This window comes from Dermacentor andersoni, chromosome 3, assembly GCF_023375885.2.
Source record: "Dermacentor andersoni chromosome 3, qqDerAnde1_hic_scaffold, whole genome shotgun sequence".
Taxonomy (NCBI): Eukaryota; Metazoa; Arthropoda; class Arachnida; order Ixodida; family Ixodidae; genus Dermacentor; species Dermacentor andersoni.
Genome location: NC_092816.1, coordinates 91,066,618 through 91,087,962, shown reverse-complemented (window position 1 = coordinate 91,087,962; position 21,345 = coordinate 91,066,618). Strand labels below are relative to the sequence as shown.

Here is a 21,345-nt window from a genome sequence, read left to right as displayed (position 1 = left end):
AAAACTGGAAGAAGTAGTGACGCAAGAAGGGCTATCGATCCTCACCGATCCCACTTACCCTACGAGGCTGGGAAACAGTGTTAGTAGAGATACGTGTCCGGACCTGACGTTCACCAAGAACATAAACAGCGCGATATGGAAGAATACCGAACAGCACCTGGGAAGCGATCACTTCATCCTCTCTCTGGAGATAAGCACAAACGCGTGCAAACGCAAAATAGGTATCGCAAGAATTACGAACTGGGACAGGTGGAGACAGGCCCGGGCATCTACTGCAAACCCTATTACAAACCTAGAGGAATGGGTTAAGGGTGAGGTGCAAGCTTTGAAAGCCTTTACGAAAGAGGTCTGCACGACAGAAGATTGTCCAGCGGTCGATCCGCACCTTCTACATTTATGGGAAGCAAGACACTCATTGACAAAGAGATGGCGAAGACAGCGGCTTAACCGCAAACTCAGGAAAAAAATAGACGAGATAAACAAAAAGGCAGAATCCTACGCCATATCCTTGGCCAGACAGAACTGGAATACGCTCTGCGATGGTATTCAGGGGAAGCTAGGTGTGTCAAAGACTTGGAAGCTCCTGCGTGTCCTAATCGACCCCAGCAGCAGCAAGTCGGCCACTAAAGACAGGCTCACGAAGATTGTACACACCATCCCGGGTACGGACACAGAGTTGATGGAAAACCTCAAGACCAGGTATCTGTGCACGGACCCAGTCGTGGAACAACCGGAGTATTCTGGGCTGCCGAATGCGAAGCTGGACATCGCACTCACGAAAGAAGAGATCAAAGCAGAAATTGCGGCCATGAGAAAAAATGCAGCTCCAGGTCCAGATCAAATAACAGCAACACTCTTATTTAACCTCAGCGATGACACCATCACCTCGCTGGTGGAATGCTTCAACGAGCAGCATTGGGCTACAGGAACGCTACCAATGTCCTGGAAGACGGCCGAGGTTCGCTTTATTCCGAAGCCGAACAAACCCCTTAAACTGGATAATCTTAGACCGATATCACTGACCTCGTGTTTGGGCAAGCTCATAGAGAGGGTCATCAACACGAGACTCAGTAGATACTTAGAAGAGAACAACCTCCTACCTAACACTCAATTCGGCTTTCGCCCTCACCTATCCACCCAGGACGCCCTCTTGTACCTGTACAAGGATCTCCTTGAGACACCCCCCAAGTCACAGACAAGGGCCATCCTGGCACTTGATTTGAAAGGAGCGTTTGACAACGTTCTGCATAAAAATATTCTTCAAAGCCTCGCCGACACCAACTGTGGCTCCAGAACCTACAACTATGTCAAAAACTTCTTATCAGCAAGGCAAGCCACTATAAACTTCGGTGGAATAAAATCAGATCCCATCACTCTAGGCCCGACAGGAACTCCGCAAGGGGCGGTACTGTCACCCCTTTTGTTCAATTTGGCTATGAAAGATCTCCCAGGCCTTCTCTCCGAAATCCCGGGTATCAAACACACATTGTATGCGGATGATATCACTGTCTGGTGCAACTCGGGGAGTGACGCCGAGATCGAGGAGCGTCTTCAAGCAGCAGCGGACACGGTGGACCAGTACGCCAGGGAAACAGGCCTCCAGTGTGCGCCGGAAAAGTCCGAGTTGCTCATCCTGAAGAACCCGAGGACACCCCTGGCACAGAACATCACGGTGTATATAGACAACCACTCAGTACCGAAACCCACGGAGATCAAGATCCTAGGGCTGTATATCCCGCAGGGGCGACAGAATACCACCACTATGAAGAAGCTTACAACATCCACCGAGCAAATCCTCCGGATGATGCATCGTATCAGAAATAAGCACCATGGCATGAAGGAAAGGGACGCCATCCGCTTAGTGCAGGCTTTCGTGATTTCTCGGATAATGTACGGGACGGCATTCCTTAACCTCTCCAAGTCGGAAATTGAAAAGTTGGAGACACTGATCCGGAAGGCCTACAAGACGGCACTGGGCCTACCAAACTCCACGCCAACGGCAAAGCTCATGGCTCTAGGAGTACATAATACCCTCAAAGAGATGTGGGAAGCACAATACCTCTCACAACTCAATAGGCTCGCACTCACAAAACCAGGTAGAGATCTGCTCGAAAAGATCCATATTAATCTGCCCTATACGATAGACCAAAGGGAAGAAGTACCACGTGATGTGAGGAGACGCATCAACGTGTACCCCATTCCGCGGAACATGCATCCCGCATATAACATCGAAAGGAGAAAAGCAAGAGGGGAAGCCCTGCAGAAGAAATGGGACGAGCAACCTAACACCCTCTATGTGGACGCCGCAGGGCCAAAGAATGGAGTGATGACTATTGTGGTCTCAACGCCTTCAGGATTGATGGTGAATTGCGCCTCGATGAAAACATCCAACCCCACTCACGCAGAGGAAGCAGCTATTGCATTAGCTATAGCATCTAACCCCAACGCCGATGTGCTCACTGACTCCCAGAACGCCTGTCGCAACTTCAATAATGGATTAATTCACCGGTCAGGGTTGTCATTGCTGACTAAGCATCCACCCAGCCAAGCCTCAGTCATCTGGTTTCCCGGTCACCTGGAACTACCAGGAGGAAACGAAGCCGCTCACAGGCATGCCCGAGCTCTTCTATACCGGGCGTCTCCCCCTGATGACCGTGAAGAATGCTGGGACCTAACTGCTTTAGCAGTGTATGCTGACAACCTTGCACCATACAGAACAGCCAGGAAGGAGTACCCAACACCACATAAATTCCTCAATAAGTTGGAAGAGAACACTCTTAGGAGGCTACAAACTAATACATACCCAACGCCAGCTAAGTTACACCAGTGGTACCCTACACTATACTCCCCGCAATGCCCACACTGTGGAGAGGTAGCTAACCTCTACCACATGGTGTGGGCTTGCCAATTTAATCCCATAGTTGACCCCATTCCAAATCCCTCAAAAGAGCAGTGGGAGGCTATTCTGCTCAGCGATGATCCTGACCGTCAGCACTGGCTGGTGGGGAGGGCCAGCGCAGCAGCAATAACCAGTGGGCTACCGGAATAGGCGGCCCACCCACGAGTTCTACGAATATCCTGAAAATAAAGATGTTTTCAATCAATCAATGCCTATCGATGCTGCCTATCTAGGCTATTTGTCTATCGAGGCTATTTGCCACGTGTTCGCGTGTTCCCGCTCATATTGCTCACGACTATAATAGTACATCTTGTTGTTTTTCTGTTGGTTTTCTTTTGATTTAATTTCGAGGAAAGATTGGGGTCTGTTATTACCACTGATTCTTTGCTGCAAGGTTCAGAATATAATACGAAAAAAGCGGAAAGAACACAAAAGGAGTAACTAAATTTCTCGTGGTGGGAACATCTAAATTCGTCACGGCGCATTGCACAGAACACAAAATGTCAATCAGCGCTTCCGAGATATTCTTGCAAGTGCTTCAATTTTACTTTACCTCAAGAACCGTCTCCACCTTACCATCTATGAGAATGAAGCCATGTCTTGGAAATTGCGGTATGAAATAAATAAATAAAATATATCAAGCGGGATGGTGCCCTGGCGGCACAGACATAATCGGTATTAATCAGTGTGTACAATAGCGGTAAAGTAATTCTTAATATTTATTACCTCATCGCGCTTGCCAACAAATGCGCGCCAATGAAACTCTTGAATTTAGCGCCTACGAAGTATTCCTGTTCCCACGGAACTGCACAGAACTTGTATAATGAACACTGGTACTGGCGGCCGCTGCGGTGATGTGGTGCCATCTCTCTTCCCGGCTTCGCACTGGCGCCTCTGCGCACCTGAAATGCTTGTGCACAGGTGGGGTTGTACAAGGCCGGTTTTCCGAGCTTTTAGGGCATTCAGCCGTCCAGCGTTCAGTGTACCTGCATACCGCTGTTTGTAGGGGCGGTCAACGCGCTGTCTGCTCGCGCGCCGTTAACCGTTATTTTCTAATCGTCGGCACTTGTGTCTGTGTTGTGCAACAGACTGCAATTATCGCCCGCAGTTGCCTTGACGCACGCACCCATGAAGAAAGCGTGCTTGACTTGCGCGGATGAAAAATAGCTGCACCGGTTGTCGATAACGCGCGTCCTTCCTGTCTCTAGGTGACAGTCGCGGCATTGTGACAACTGAAGGCGTGGGCTGCACAAGTTCGAGCTTCTCGTGTCCGTCGTTCAGGGCTTAAGGGATGTCGCAATTTTCTGCAAAACGTTACGGCACTGCCGGATATCCTTCGGACGACGTCGTGATTGAGCTGGAGCGGGTAAATACGGATCCGTTTGAACTTCTCTGCGATCGCCTTGAACTTGTCGAGCCATTGCGGTGTGTTTGGCGCTTTGACGCTCAGCGACAGTTGCGCGCGATTTGAACGGACTCGTTACTAATGTGCTCGTATTGTGTCGCATGTTTAATTGAACTTTGACGAGTCCTGTGTTTTCTCGCTTTCAGCTGTGGAGGCCCATCTTTGATAAGGTGAGTGCACATTTTGCAGAGTCAGCGTATTGGTAAGTTGAATACGTGTAGATGTCGCACGTTTGCGTCATTCAAGTTGTCCTCTATACTATTATTTTCTCGCCCTCTTTTACGCTCCGTAATTAGTATGACCGTGACCACGATGGCGAGATTCCGCTCGAGGATATCCTGCAGCTGTTGCACGAAAAAAATGAGGAACTTCAGCACGACATTCCTCCAAGCGTCCTCGAGGAAATCGTCGAGAGAGCCGACTGGGATTCCAACCGAAAACTTTCTTATGCAGAATTCAAAAAAATGGTGTGTCCCTTTCTTTATTTCGTTTTGCTATCAAGCACAGCTATTGCTCCTTTATTCCGCATTTCACGTACAGCCTATTTTGAAGCTAGATTCGCGTGATCACGCTAGCTTTCAAAGTGATAAATTGCACTAGTTATAGCCCTGAAGTTAGGTTGAAATTGACCTCCAATGACAGGAAAGCATATAGCCTTTCTAGAGTTACCTATAAAGTAGACCATTCCTTCTCAATCTTGCCACAGTTGCAAGGTGTTGGCCAGACCTAAGGAAACTATTATACGTCAGAACCCTGCAGAAATTTGTATGCATCGCATCCTTAGTGCTATTATGCATCTTGCTGTTAAATATATCATGCAACATACAGGGTGTCCCAGCAGACTTTTGCGAATTAATGTTTAAAAATGGGCTGAAGCACTCTAGGAGGATTAGAATACCAAATGCACATAGTTGGCTTTCTTTATGGTCCCCTTAGAATGTTCCTACATATTTTTTAACTGTTGCTACAAGTTAGCTGGGACAGGGGCTGTAAATGTACACACATGTGCATGGCTTATTGCTAAAAACTTGGTGAAAACAGTTTGTGCATGCAGTGTCGTAAACATTTTCATTTTTGACAACTGTATACATGTTCCACACATGATGTTTGCTTTCTTTTGCTGTTCACTTCTTACATTATAATGATTGTGTTGTGTCAGCGTCAGTTGTGAGTGCTGAGAAGAAAAAACCTATTTTCCTACAGGTACAAGCCTCTGACTTGGCTGAACACAGACCACGGTTCCTTAGATTGGTTCGTTATGCTGCAATGACAGTTGTTCCTAAAGGACAGCGAGCCACAGTGGTGCGTCGATACCTTGAAGAGTATAGCTGCATGCAACCACCTCTCTTCGTGATCACTGTCAGTCTCATTGAGGTAGGTGCACATCTTTTGTCATTTTATAGGGAAGCTGTTAGCGTCTCGGTGGTCGGCATTTTCCATGTCCGTCTGTGAAAAAAATTATCATCATCAGCAATGGCTCACACCCCCTAAGCAAGCAAAAGTGCAATGGTTTACAAGCTTTAACTACCGGGGGAGGGGGGGTGGAGCTGGAGGCCTCGAGACCCCTCCGAAAATTTTCCGGGGGCAAAGGGCACTGCCCCTCCCCCCCTCTCCCCAGAGATAAGCAATGGGATCAGGAGACATCATGTCTTTTGTACAGTTTTGGACAAATCGACTGAAGAACTACAGTTGCCTAAAGGTTTGCCTAATAGATTTGTCTTGCACCACCAAAGGAAAAGCGTGACAACACCAAGAGATTTAGATCCAGTTCATCATCAGGATTCCAACTGGCAATGGGAGCTCTCTGAACGTCTACTGCTCCAAGTCTCTGTGCAGAATCAAATGAACGGCGAATTATTAAGTGCAGGTGTTTCTTTCGTGCCCATTTTCTTCTGAGACTTCAAACCCTTCCTGAACATCCAAATCAACTTTTTACTCAAAACATCAACTGCAAACTTACCTTTAAAAGTATGCCTGGCAGAGGCTACACATCATCCTTGCGGATATAAATAAAATGTATATAGCAAAATGAATGGGACTCTGAGCTCTATGTTAAGCTCCACAGCCTTACACCCATCTTGAGTGAATGGTGGAGTGCCAAACACTGTGAGACCTGTCGTGCTGCTTGTGAGATGAACATTTTTCTTCCAAATACTTCCAGATATAAGGACTCTGGCTTGACATTTGTGCAAAATGGGTTTTCTAACTGGAAGGAAGCTCTTCTGAGATTTAAAAGTCATCAGGCCTCGAATCTGCACTGTGCACCCATGAGTGGAACCACAGCTATGAAAAGGGGGGGTGAATGATGCAACTGCTTGTGTAATTGGGAGTAAAAAGGAAATGGAAGATGCAGGGAAAGTGCTGATAGCGAAATCACCTTCATTGCAGTAATTACCATGCCAGATATTGGCAGCACATGGTCATGATGATGCAGGAAGTAAACATCGTGCCAATGACACTCCAGAACTGCAGCCATGGCTTTCTCGAACCAAGTACAGGCGGCTCTCCCACGACATGTTAAACGAAATGGAAATTTTCGCTTGTGATGTTCTCCAGCCGCTCGCAAATGAGGTTCGTGAAGCAGGGCACTATGCCGTGATCATGGATGAGACAGCGCACATGTCTGCCAAGGAGCAAGTGTTGATCTGCTTTTGTATTGTCCAAAAGAACTTCGAAACACACGAGCTGTCCTGTGTGAGAAGAAAGGGAACCAAGGGGCCAGATTTTTATTAATCATACGATAAGAAGCCAGCAAACAGACACCAAGGACAACATAAGGGAAATTACTTGTGCTTATTAATTGAATTAAATAAATTATAAATTAATAGAAATGAAAATGGATGAAGAAACAACTGGCCGCAGATGGGGAACAATCCCACCTCTTCGTGTTCCTCATGTGATGCTCTTGCCAATTGAGCTTCCGTGGTTGGTTCTAGTATTGAAACATAACCCCAGAAAGTGGATGGGAAAACGGCACCACGGTAGCTCAATTGGTTAGAGCATTGCACATGTAATGTGAAGATGTGGAATCGTGGGGGAACAAATGAAAAAAGAGAATGTGTGAATTTGGCCCCTGCCCCCCTCGGCAGGCTGAAAGCTCGGCGCCTATGCAATGGCTCATCCCCCTTGTAATGCATAAGCTACAAGCACTCGCCAAAGTGAAGTGAACAGTGCATACATTCATTAGAATCACAAATACAACGTACAGAACAGCCTACGTCTCAATAAAGAACAAGCTCAAAACAAGCATACGTCATCATCAGCAAGGGCTCATACCCCGTAAGCAAGCAAAAATGCGATGGCTCATACCCCTTTAAGGCAGAGGCTACAAGCACTCAGACTAGTAAAGCGAACAGTGCATACATTTATTAAAATTGGCCATGCAACACACAGAACAGCATATGTTTCAATAAAGAACAAGCTCAAAACAAGCATCTGAATCATCAGTAAAGACATGTTGGCATGTCAAGAAGCCTGCCATAACTTGAAGGCTGAAGAACAATGGGGGGAATTCATTCCATCCAATTGGGGAATCCATCCAATTTGGGGAATCCATTCAATACTCTCAACTTTAGCATTTAATGTAAGAGTAACTTTTGTTTACATGTTTATGTCTAGGAAAGCTCGTTCAAGATATGAGTTATTTTACATGCTAGCCAACGGCAACAAACTTTCATCACTCACATGTTTATGACATTCCGGAGAAGTGCAGGCATTGCAGGGCGTACTGGCAATGTCGTTAGTTTCAATGTAGACCACCACCTCATTTTCGATTGTTGCAGAGTCATTTGATCAATTGAGAATATCAAAATGAGCAATGGACCATACGGAGGATGATATGTTACGGTCCATGCACAGCAATAAAGTGTAGTCTGATAGTGGGGATATGTACATTAAGTGTAAATAAATGTTTGTTCTTTGAAAGTAAAGTTTGCCTGCATCATCTTTTTGAGTGCCAGAATTGGAGGCGTGCTACATTTTTCTTGCTAGAAAATTGTGTGGGCCTTGGATTTCTACTTTGTTTAGAAGCTGTAATGTCATTTCTGTATTATTGTTCTGCTTTGAACCTATATAAAGTAGCTGCACAATTGTTTCAGGGGCATGTTAAAATTAGACAAAAACTGCTGAATGAATCAGTGATCTGTTTAGTCGTTTTTGGTGCCTTTTGTTTCATTTGACTTGAAAGATAATTCAATCAATTTTGTTAGTACCATCAGAGTCTGATTTACAGAAGTAGACTTGTATCTTGCAAGCTCATAGGTATCCTTAGATGGCCAATATTATCTGCAATGTTGTGTCTCTAAGAGACATATAAAGTCGCTTAGCCATGTTTGCTGTTGAATAATTATCCCATGACAAATCTTTCTCTTTCAAAACTTCTCTTGCTTAGGAATATTTCTGGCATACTTAAGAACTCTCTGTGCCATGTGTCACTGCCCCTGGAATTGCCTAGCTTCCCAACTCGTGGATCAGCATTCTTAGTGTTGAGCTCTCCAATGCGCATGATTATTGTGACCCTGTGCCTAGGTCTCTCATAGAATTGCAGCTGACCAAAGCGAGTCAATATCCCAAATGGTGGTGGCTTGGATGCATAATATTACCAGGCTGTTGCAACAACTATTGAAGCATCCATAGGTATTATAACTGCTGCGAGCATGTAGAATTATTGGAAAACTTTTTTGATAATGGGGCAGGCTTCTTTCCAACACTGTGCTTCATGCAACAGCCCTCAAATTGTCACATTTCAAAAGATGCTTGGAAGTAATGAACATGTGTTGTTTAGTGGCACAAGTGCCAGGTATGGCCAAAGAGTGCCGAGCCAGTGTATGCTTGGAAGTACTGCACCAAGGTTATCTTCTTCCTCATTATGAACTTGATATCCTTGAGAGTGCAGGACAATTGTGTGTTTTCCATGTTCCCCAGAGTTCCCTGGAGGGCATGACACACATCTCACAGTGTAGGCACAAGTTGATTCCTTCAGCTACATTACAAGATCGGTAGGTGTTATTAAAGCGAAGCTTTCTATGTTTCACTGATTCATGCACTGCAGGAAAGCCAACTTACACATCTGCATAGAACATTACAGTTTACATTCGCAGTACCGTGGCAGCGTCAACTGGCCAGCCAGTCAGTGCATGATAATGGCGCGAAACGACGAGCTCAGCAAGAGTAGCGCATGTGCACAAAGTTCACTGGAAGCACAAGTTGCGTGTGCTAGGCATAACACCACCTCTGTCGCAAGTGTGTGAACACGGGCTCGTCTTAGTATCTGAAAAAAAAAAAAAGTCGGAGCCCCTTTCTTAAAGAATTATGGTTGAACACCATGCTACCCAGACGAACTGTATACCGGGTGTCCCAGTTAACTTGGACCAAGATTTTTAAAAAACCCAGGAGCTCAAGAGAAATCATACCAACTGCATAGTAGCCGAAGTCATGTGTGCTTACAGCAAGTATTTTGTTATCACGAAGTATATTGATGAATTGCTTTTAATGAGTCAACTTTTTATTATTGCTTGAATCGCAACTATATCTATTACAAAGTTATAGGGCACCTCAAATAACCTCCGAATCAAGCATTTGTTTCGTGCTCAGCTTTGCCTCATTGTTCTTTTCCAAGAAAAAACAAAAGCATGCGAAACATCCAAAATCGAAATAGATACGCGCTCGCATGCTGCTACTCAAGCGCTCCCAAGTGAATAGCCACAGATACATGGCTTTACTAGCAGTGGCAGCTCGATTTTGCTAAGCATAGCGGAGCTGTAGGGGGTAGTAGGGGGCATTTTGAAGCAGGTATACTGTGACAGTGCACTTGGGACTGTAATTTTGTGCACTTGACTTGTTCTGTAGATGGGCGCGCCCGGAACGTACGTTCCTTTTGTTCCATTTAGCAATAGAAAGAAACCTTGCGCAGGCTATGCCCATCTAATGCGTTTTGACGGATCTGTATGGCCAGCATATGCTGTTGTCAATTACGTAAATCATTTTTGCTTAACATGCCAGTGCGTAGATAATAACGGGAGATCTCCATGGTACCACGCCAGTGACCTGCTCTTCAAGAAGACAGTCATGCCCTTTACGAATGATCAGAAGGCTAAAATGATCCTGGCTTTGGGGGCGGTGCATGGCAACAAGAGGAAAGCAGCCAAGCTATTCCGGATGTAGCATTGTGGAAGATGCCCTAGTCCGTCAACAATACTTAGAACGTACGAAGTCCTTTGCGAGACAGGTAGTTCCACAAGGAAGTGACTCAGGACTGCGACGGTACTTCAAGAAGCGGAAACGGATGTTTTGATATTCTTTGCTGCTAACCCTCACTGTAGTGTGCGCGATGCCAGTGCGGAGGCCGGAACCTCAAGGTCATCAGTGTGGAGGATTTGAAAAAATATCATATGCATTCATACAATGCACATTTTCATAAAAAACCTGAAGACCGAGATTTTGAAAACAGACTTGGCTTTGCCCATTGGATTTTCACGAAATGTGAAGGAGAACCGGACTCTCTCACTCGCGTGCTTTGGATGGATGAGGCTAATTTCTCCAGAAACACACAAGTTAATCTTCACAACGCACACTACTGGAGAGATAGGAATCCCCACTGGCTGGCACAAATGCGACACCAGTACCAGTGGTCATTTAATGTGTGGTGCAGTATTTTTGATGGCAACATCATCAGACCCATCTTTTTTTGGCAACACACTGACGACGCAATGTTACATCAATGACATGCTCATGACCTTGTGAATGACATCTGTTGCAACATTGAAACATTGCTGCAACATTGCACCTTCGGCACGTCTAGTTTCAACACAATGGTGCTCTTGCGCATAGTAGTAGTTAGTCTCGAGTATGGCTCAACAAGTTTTTTTCTGGACATTGGAGTGGCTGGCGTGGACTTGTACCCTGGCCTGCAAGGTCGCTGGACATGACACCGCTGGACTTGTTCTTGTGAGGCTATGTGAAAGATTGCATGTATAGCAGCGAAGCTACCACATTGGATGACCTAAGGGTAAAAATAAGTAGAGTCTGCCATGAGATTCCAACGTCATTGGTCAAAGCTGCAGTAGCACAAGTGTTTGAAAGAAGTTAGTACTGTACTGCTTAAGACGGTGACCTGTGTGAGCATGTTCTCTAAGGGGCAGTAGAAAATAACCGCTGAAAACTGGTATAAAATGTGACTGTTTAACGCACCTTCATGATGTCGCCCTACCCTTACATAAAGGAAGCTTGTGACAAAGATAGAAATATGTAAAAAACTACTTTGTTTTGCCTCTTTTTTTGGGGTTCAAGAGACAGAAAGGGTAAATGGCTAAACCGGTTGCACCTTTGGATGTTTCTCTGTGGGCAGCTGAGACACCTTACATGCTTTTGGTTTATTTTTGATTGAAATAAACTCCCAAGTTGCTCTTTCCTGTTCTTGCGAGAGCTTCCTTTTTTTCTTTTTTTGAGCTCTATTGCGCACTTTTTTTTTTTTTACATTGTTTGAATTTCTTTAGGAGCTTTGTTTCATGCTGTGCTAAGGTTAAAGCTATCCCGAGTGCCTCATGATTGAGCACAACATTCTTGCGTCTGCCGATGCTGATGCTTATCACATCACACTTGTTAGGCCACGAAACTTCTCGAGCCATCCTACATGACGAAGCCTTGTACGATATGGCGATAAACGAATGCAGCCATATATCTTTCAATTGTTCTTTAGAGGCGCTTGAGTAGTGGCGCGCGAGCGCGTATCTATTTCGTATCTCGCATATTTCGTGGGCTTTTGTTTTTTCTTGGAAAAGCTACCAGGCACACTTCAGCATGAAATAAATGCTTGGTTCGAGGTTACTTAAGGTGCCCTACAACTTTGTAATTGACATGTTCGCAATTCAAGCAATAATTCAAAAGTTCACAGCGGTGAATCAATACTTCGTGATTGAAAAAATACTGGCTGTATGTACACACAACTGTCGCTACTATGCAATCTGTGCAATTTCTGTAGAGCTCTTGGTTTTTTAAAATCTTGGTCCAAGTTAACTGGGAGACCCAGTATATCTGCATCGTATTACGCGTGTCACGCCTCTGACCGTCTACTACAGCGATCACAAGGCAGTGCTGTGCAAGCGTAGAGTCGTCCGTGAAAATGTGAGTGCGTGCGTGTAATCAACGACTATATAATCTAAAATAAAGGCTGTGTGTCTTCGTTCAACTTCAACGTTAAAAAAATACAATCCTAAACAAGCAATCAAATCACATATGCATAGCATCGGCTTTCTCAGCATTTCTTGGGTTCGTTGCATGGTCGTTAGCTTAGTACTTTTGACTTTGATTCAGTTTGCATTGGGGGAAAACTTCGCATTCAACCATCTTTCTTTAAGAAAGGGGCTTTGATTTTTTCTTCATCAGTCTACTTAATTGACATCCAAAGAAGCCGTGTAAATCTTTCACAACGATTGAGACTTCACATGGGCTTTGCTCAGCACTACCGTTTTTGTTATTGGCCATGCAAACAGTCCAGACTGCGAGAACTGCACTGTGCTGGAGACTATCGACTGCATGCTCCATGCGTACTCAGCGTACTTGGAAGAGAAGCAATCATTGGCTAAATCTTTCACTTGCCTTGATAACTGGCAACATTATGAAATACTTCCTTTAGGTCCGTGGCCAAAATACTCTGTGTCAGGCCGAGAAGGCCTGTGAAGCTTTTATAAGAGAAATTGAACTGGGTATGTGACTACAATAGATGTTCCCGGCTTTTTTAGTTTTTATTCATGCACATCTAATTTTATCTCCTTACGATATTCACTTTCTAACTCCCCTTTTCCATTACCTCTTACCCCAACATTGAGTAGCAGGCTAGAACTCGGTAATACAGGCCAACTTCTCAGTTTTCTTTTTTTTAATAATACATCTCTTTCTCTCTCTCAGTCGGTTGGCTAGTAGTAGTGTACAAGTAGGAGGAGTGACATTCTCAGTTTCAGTTATCTTTAGCCACTGCTGTCCAAGTTTGCATGGCTTTGCTGTTCAATACTTCACACACTTCACTGTTTTCTTTGATTTTGCCCTCTTGACAGGTTGCCGTGTTCATCTACTATTGTGTGACCCTTGGAGAGTTCACAGCCACAGGCCCAGTGCCAAGAGACAGCCCACTCATCTACAACCCGCGGCGCCGAAAAGAAGCTTGGCGTTACCTTACGTACATGTTAATACATGTTGGGTAAGGTCCGATGTTAACATTGCTGTGCCCACCTAAATATTGTACTTTGGAGAGAGGTACTGAGTTATTTAAAATAAGTACGTCACAGGGTGAGTTTGAGAGAAAGGGGTAAATAATGCATGAAGTCTACACTGGTAAATAAAGTGAATAGAATAAAGGAGTGACAGTAAGGTTCATAAACGCATCCACTTAGCCACGTAATACTGGAGATCATAGGCTGACGAAATAATGAGAAGAATTTATTGTAAAAGCAATGTGCAGGTTTGCGCTGAGCGAAACAAACTACTAGTGTACTTCAGTAATGCAGCAGCTCTTCAGGCACTCTCCTAATCAGTGCAGGAGACCAGTTCTTAAGTGTCTGTCATCATCATCAGCCTGGTTACGCCCACTGCAGGGCAAAGGCCTCTCCCATGCTTCTCCAACTACCCCGGTCATGTACTAATTGTGGCCGTGTTGTCCCTGCAAACTTCTTAATCTCATCCGCCCACCTAACTTTCTGCCGCCCCCTGCTACGCTTCCCTTCCCTTGGAATCCAGTCTGTAGCCCTTAATGACCATCGGTTATCTTCCCTCCTCATTACATGTCCTACCCATGCCCATTTCTTTTTCTTGATTTCAACTAAGATGTCATTAACTCGCATTTGTTCCCTCACCCAATCTGCTTTTTTCTTATCCCTTAACGTTACACCCATCATTGTTCTTTCCATAGCTCGTTGCGTCGTTCTCAATTTAAGTAGAACCCTTTTCCTAAGCCTCCCGGTTTCTGCCCAGTACGTAAGTACTGGTAAGACACAGCTGTTATACACTTTTCTCTTGAGGGATAATGGCAACCTACTGTTCATGATCTGAGAATGCCTGCCAAATGCACCCCAGCCTGTTTTTATTCTTCTGATTATTTCAGTCTCATGATCCGGATCTGCAGTCACTACCTGTCCTAAGTAGATGTATTATGTATTATGTCCTAAGTAGATGTAGAGTATGTAGTAGAAGTGTCTGTCAAGCTGACTTAAACTGGCCTGCTGAGGCATGTGTTGTGATCACAGCAAATAACCACACATAAGTACATTGGCTAGACAGTCTGCCTGAAGGCTTATTTGTGCTAGTTACTGGCTGTGGCTTAGTTACTGTGACATTTGGCTCTTGAATTCAGTGCTTGGCCAGAGTCAGTCATGGGAGTAGAATGCAAAAACATTTGTATACCAATTATGGGGTGCACAAGAGCGCACACATGATCAAAATTAACTTAGAAATGTGCACTATGCATTCCTCCATGTCCCTGTCGCGTAGAGTCCTGCCAGTCATGTATGAGTGCTGTGAGCAAGAAGGATCTTAACCTCATCCCTTGTCAATCCACAATGTTTCCAGGTCCTTAAAGGATAAGAGTTGCAAATGCTGGTACTGTGCGCGAAACAGGAGTGACAACTGTGTATGAAGCCCTTCTTAATGGACAGAGCATGAACAGAAACAAGAAGGCCTGTAGCTACTGGAGCAAAGACTTGAAAGAACTTCACTGGATAAGCTATGAGGAGCTCCTGGAGAAATGCCAAATGCTTGAGGCTGAAATGCTGTCCCTGGGTCAAGTGCCTCGTTAGAGAATCATTATGATCAACTGAAAGATGGGCCTTGAGCATGCTCTCTCAAGCTACTCCTTGGTGCACTATTGCATGGTTTCCTAACCAGTCACAGACAATGCTTATCTCAAGGCCACAACATTTGTTCTTTAGCAAATGGAAAGTTCCGTATGAGTATGCGACTCCGTAGATAAAGTGCAATACTTCGTCAGCAAGGACGACTCACTTCCAGCTCTCAAAAATATTGTGTGTGGCGATGAAATTTCACTGGACATTATCACTGCATGTCACAGTAAGGGAGTGGAGCTGGTACTGGGAAGTGATTCTCTGAAGCTTGGTTCAAAGTCTGTTCAAGAGCCCATTTCATCTACGCAAGGCATGCTATATGGACTTCTCTATACTAATGGAACAGCAGGAATGCCCAAGGGGGGGTGCCTGTCCTACATGGGAGTCTCTTGAAGATGGCGATCGCCATCAACCCTCTGGCAAGGGTGACCACGCTAATGCGTGGAGCAGCCCTGTGCTTCTGCAGAGGAAATGTGCATCTTCTCTTAGATGATAAGAACGCACTGAAGACTCACAACCTGCCCATGGTGCCCTGCATTCTCAATCACATATTTTGCAAGGTTCACTCTAAAGTTCAAAAGTGTGCCATCAAACAGTATATTAAGCAGTATATTCAATACGAAATCCAAGAAAAAACTGCGCAAAAAAAGGGACAAGACAAAGAAAGAACCACACGACACGGGCGCAGACTAACAACTGGTTTAATGCACCATCGTTTGCACCACCATTTGTCTTGTCCCTTTTTTTGCGCAGTTTTTTCTTGGATTTCGTAATGCTATACCAACTAGCCCCTCACCGTACGCTTCTAGAGTATATTCAACTTCGCTGTAAACCAGAAATGCAAGCTTCATAGCCCCTTGTGTTGCTCTGGGATATTAACCAACTCCAGAAAATCGCAACATAATAGGACCGTCAAAGTGGTTCAAGCTGTGCAACGTTCACGGAAGCTTGAAATAATGCGTAATACAAGGTGTCCCAGTCAACATGGGCTAAGCTCCCCAAAAATTTGGGCATGAGATGTCAGGACAAGGTCAACTGTATTCTATCTATGGATGTCTTCTGAAAACTGGGGTATTTTTTTCTGCCACATTTGATTTGCTAATTACCTAAATTAGCTCATTTATTAATCATCGGTCTAATGGCTCATGCTTGAGTGGCAAATTGTTCTAAGCATATTAGAAAGCATCATAGTTAATAGTTTTCAGCCCGCTCCATGTTTTAGTTTTTGTTTCTGCATTTTAATGTTGCGGTGCAAAATACAAAAGGAAAATGGTAGGCGATCCTAATCTTTGACTTCGGTGTCTCTTAGTGGCACTCGCACCTCGGCATTGGTGTTCTTTAGGTTAAGCGTGTGAACGTCTTTGCCCTGGCACGATATGTGGACGAGGAATGAGGGAGGGCGAGGAGGAAGCGCAGCGCATGCCACCTGGCAGGGCATAGCCCCCTAGTGAGCGGCTTGCGAAGCACACCTTATGCGCCCTCTTCGGTGTTGATGTCAGATCATATAATTAGCGTCTGCGCGCACAGATGTGAGCGAGCGAGCACGTGCGCGCCAGTAGAGGAGAAGCAAGAGTGGAGGAAGTGATGTCACATCCGCTCCGCTAGGCAGACGTTCAGTCTACGCCAGGCAACTGCTTTCCATTAATTAGCTGGTTAAATATCATGCCACCTTCTTGTGTGTGACATCATTAGTGACGTCATTGCTTTTGCTTTTTACTTCCGGGTTTCCAGGAATTTCGCCAAAGTTCTGCTCACCTGGCGGGTCCCTAAAGTCTGCGATTCTGTGCTTTTGGGTGCAGTGGTTTCTAGTTAATTCTACTTATTCCAGACACCTCAGTAACTCAACTTGTAACTAAACTTATGCTCTGTTATCATCATCAGCCTATCCAATGTCCACTGCAGGACGAAAGCCTCCCCCTGCAAGCTCCAATTACCCCTGTCCTGCGCCAACCGATCCCAACTAGCACCTGCAAATTTCTAATTTCATCATTCCGCCTAGTCTTCTGCCATCCTCGACTGCGCTTCCCTTTTTAAATAATGGTCCATCGGTTATCTATCCTACGCATTACATGGCCTGCCCAGCTCCATTTTTTTCTCTTAATGTCAGTTAGAATATCGGCTATTCCCATTTGCTCACTGATCCACACTGCTCTCTGCCTGATATCATGTCTATAATGGAACCCATAAAATTTGTAGTGTATTATATTTTTTTATCGGATTTATTTTGAATTTCGTCCCCGGTCATCTCAGGAGGTCTTAGGAGGTGAACCAAGAAAAAATGTAAATTGACTGCATGCCTATGTGCCTCATGTGTGAAACAGGTGTGCTTGCAAAGGGGGTTTCCCACAATTCTCGAAATGACTGAGTTGGCGACCGTGTAGAGTGACAGGGCCTATAATTGTAAGTGTAACAGGATGTAACTGTTGTCCAACGCTAGCGGAGGCAGGCAGATGCGGGTGCAAACTACAGCAGTGCTCACCAGTTTAGGATAGTTATAAAAAGTACAATTGATCTTAGTATTGGCCGGCAATTCCACCAACGCCTTATCACGTTCCTGCTGTTGCCAAGTCAGCCACTTATACAAGCAGTTAGTTGTTTGGAACCCCCTTTAAGAACGCTACTGCTGCACACAGACATGCCCAGTTTGCTTTGTGTGTGTGTGTGTGTGTGTGTGTGTGTGTGTGTGCGTGCGTGCGTGCGTACGTGTGTTTCATGCCACACCTTTGGAACATGAAAAATATAACCAAGAAAAATGTAGCGTGCTGGAAACCATGTAATGCTATGTTTTTGAACATGAAGAACAATTTGGCATTTGATTATGCTACACTAATAACTAATTTAGCTTATTTTCGACCATTTTGAGGAAAAATACCCCAGTTTGTACAAGATGACTGAAAACAGAACCCCGTTCATCTCGTAATGCTATCTCCTTGCCTGCTTTTTTAATTGGCTATATTGACTGGGATACCTTGTATGCAGATAGTATTGGAGACTTTTTCTGAGGCTTGTTCTAGATCTATGGCACATAAGAAACGAAATGACTTCTCTGTTGTCTGTATTTGTCTTCATGGGATTCCGTGCATAGTAAACAAAAAGTTGGTTTCCCTGCTAATCCGTGGGCATTTAGATCAATCAGAATTTGTGGAATTTGGCTTTGAACTAGTCAAAATTCCACAGACTCATTCGTGCGAAAGCCCTGAGTGTTGGATCTTCAGGATCTATCTATGTGATAGGCCTGCTTTTTGAGGCATAATTTCATCACCATACATGCTTTGACCAGAAATGCAGCACAGTCCTTGCTTTTCTACGTATATGCCATTCATTGTTTTCTTTTCATTTTTCAGTGGCTTCCACATCTTTTTCAACCTTCTTGTTCAGCTTATGCTTGGAATTCCACTTGAAATGGTCCACAAGTGGTGGCGAGTCATGCTTATCTATGCTGGCGGAGTCGTGGCTGGTATGTAAAAAGGACTTTACACTGATATTTTCAATCTTTTTGGGTGTAGCAATGATCTTTATGCGCATACTTGCCTAGCATGTAGAATTCTTAATCTAGCCATTATGATTGCTCAGTGGCCCATGAAGTCACAGATTTGTCTTGCAACTATGGCAACCACATTCATAAGCATGTACAGTGGAACCTTGGTTATACGTCCCCCAGTTTTACGACAGATTAGGGCAGTCCCGGCGAAGTCCCCATAGAAGCAATGCATTAAAAACTCTGGTTATCCAACGCAATTTTATGCCTAACCTGCGTAATACGACGACCCTCACAAGGCACGGGACAGAATGCTAGACGAAAGGAAAGTGCCACGGGTCTCTTTCCTCGCTCCAATCACTTTCTCCCTCTCTTCTCGGTGGCGGTGCCTCACGTCGCGTTGGGGAAGCATTTCTCTCCCCCCCACCAGCAGCCGCCCGCGACGCCCGCTGTGCTGAAATAGCGCTTTTTCTTCTCCATACTCACTTTCTCCCTCTCTTCTTGGCAGCGTCGCCTCTCATCGCGTTGGGGAAGCATTTCTCTCCTTCCAGTTTCCCAGCAGCAGATCGCCGACAAGGTAGCATGGAGAGGCCTAGATTTATCGCACGTGTTCTTAGTCGTAATCGTAGCGACCAGCGTTCAGCTGAGGTTTTGAGTTGTGTGGAGCAATGCGACGTATGATGTCCCGAAAGTGGACAGTTCTGTCGCTCGGCGATAAGCTGAATATTATTGAGGAAGCGGAGAAGCGGCATGGAGCCACGAAAGCCAGCATTGCCCGGGACCTTAAGATACCCAAATCTTCGCTTAAGACGATCCTGGCAAACAAAGCAGTGATATTGAAGAATGCCAATAAGTTTGGGCTCAAGCGGAAAGCGGCAAAAGAAGGACGGCATGAGAAGTTAGAAAAAGTTCTTGTCAAGTGGCTGCATCAAGCATGGAGCTCTGCGATCAACGTTGACAGCACCATTCTAAAAGCAAAGGTGGACCTTGTGGCATTGCGTCTGGGCATCGACGACTTTCAGGCATCGAACGGGTGGCTGGATTGCTTTAAAAAACGAAAAAGGATTGTGTACAGCCACTCCTGCGGAGAAAGCACTTCCGTGGAGGTTTCGATGGTGAACGAGTGGATGGAGTCGTTGCCGGAGATGATTGCTGCATACAAGCCCTGTTAGGTTTTCAAAGCTGATGAGAGCGGTATTTTTTACCATATGTATCCTGAGCAAACCCTTGTGTTTAAGGGTGACAGCTGTCATGGTGGCAAGCGTAGTAAAGAGCGTGTGATGGCACTATTCTGTGCTAACGAGGATGGTTCCGAGAGGCTGCCCTTGCTCGTTGGAAAGATTGCAAAGCCACGGTGCTTTAAGAACTTGAAGACGCTGCCGTGCAGCTACAACTTCAACAAAAAGGTGTGGATGACGTCTTCGCTCTTCATCAATTTCTTGCAGCTGCTGGATAACAAAATCGGTGCTAAGGCGAGGAAAATATTGCTTTTCGTGGACCACGCACCGTGCCACCCACCCAATATGTCCAGCCTGAGGAACATAAAGGTTGTTTTTTCTCTGCCCAACTGCACAAGCTGGCTGCAGCGGCTGGATGCCGGCATCATTAACTGCGTCAAGCAAGGGTACTGGAAGTGGTTAGTGCAGCGTCGAATGGCGGCTATGGAGCGCAGTGAGTCGGAAAAAAAGATCGCTGTGCTTGACGCCATGCATTTTATTGCCAGTTCGCGAAGTGTTGCGAAGCACAATTGCTAACTCGTTCAAGCACTGTGGCTTGAACTAAATAGCAGTGCTTTAAGTAAAAAAACTGCACTCTGTTCATATTAAACTACAACTGTAGGGGCATGCGATAGAAAGCTGAAATTTCTGTTACGCACAATGCTGCTGGCGTACTTCCTTTTGCTCATCATTTGCCACTTCAGGGGCATATTGACGAACTTGCACTAGCAAGGTGCTCATCACATGCACTTCTATGAAGCCTTTATGTTCACTGTGTCATGGTATAGTGCCATCTAGCATGCACTTGGAAAATTGCAGCTTGTGCCTCCCAAGATTTGGGTGCACACTTTTGCATCCTTTTCCACCTTGTTTTTCAGTTTTCTTGCCTGATTAGATATATGGTACACAAGAGGCTTCAGACATCATGACATCAACGAGTGCGAGCCCCGTTTAATGTGACCTTTTAATGCCTGCCACACATAGCATGTATTGAATTCTAGTGGGTTGCATGTGAATCTGGTCATTAATTAAAAATAATAATGGAGCACCATTGCCATGTGATTAACACGTTGACCTTCTGGCCTCAGGTTCAAATCCTACGGTAGCCGCAAAGTGTATCTGGTGACATTTTTTTCTTCTTTAGAGAAGGCCGTGGGATGTAGTTGCCACAGGTCATTGTTACTAGAAACATTGCTTGCGGTGCTGTTGTTGATGGCTCAAATTGTCTGTCACGCTTGTTCTTTCTAGGATCACTGGGATCATCACTGTCAGATCCACAAGTTTTTCTTGCTGGTGCTTCTGGCGGTGTGTATGCCCTCATCGCAGGTCATCTTGCCACACTTATACTGGTAAGCCTACGATTAAACAACCTTATTCAAAGGTGCATTAGAGGCAAACAGTAATTTTTGCAACAGTTTAGTAGTCTGAAATACTCAACATGCCACTTTTTTACCAAGGACAAAACTTTAATAAGTGAGAAAATGGCACCTGACTGTACAACAGGACACATGCCAGGA

General features: G+C 45.0%; 1 protein-coding gene across 2 annotated transcripts in view; it reads left to right on the top strand.

Annotated features, from left to right (window-relative positions):
* Positions 1–21,345, top strand: part of LOC126542377 (rhomboid-related protein 2-like) — a 45,757-nt gene that overhangs the window by 14,653 nt on the left and 9,759 nt on the right. The window contains exons 2-8 of one of the 2 annotated variants that reach the window (XM_055076610.2): positions 4,108–4,265; positions 4,451–4,474; positions 4,601–4,771; positions 5,508–5,678; positions 13,355–13,497; positions 18,478–18,590; positions 21,077–21,177. In XM_055076610.2, coding sequence (XP_054932585.1) covers positions 4,191–4,265; positions 4,451–4,474; positions 4,601–4,771; positions 5,508–5,678; positions 13,355–13,497; positions 18,478–18,590; positions 21,077–21,177 — 798 coding nt within the window. In that variant the 5' untranslated portion in view covers positions 4,108–4,190. Of the gene's footprint in view, positions 1–3,903; positions 4,266–4,450; positions 4,475–4,600; positions 4,772–5,507; positions 5,679–13,354; positions 13,498–18,477; positions 18,591–21,076; positions 21,178–21,345 lie in introns of those variants that run through there. The other variant, XM_050189433.3, reaches the window with a different exon arrangement.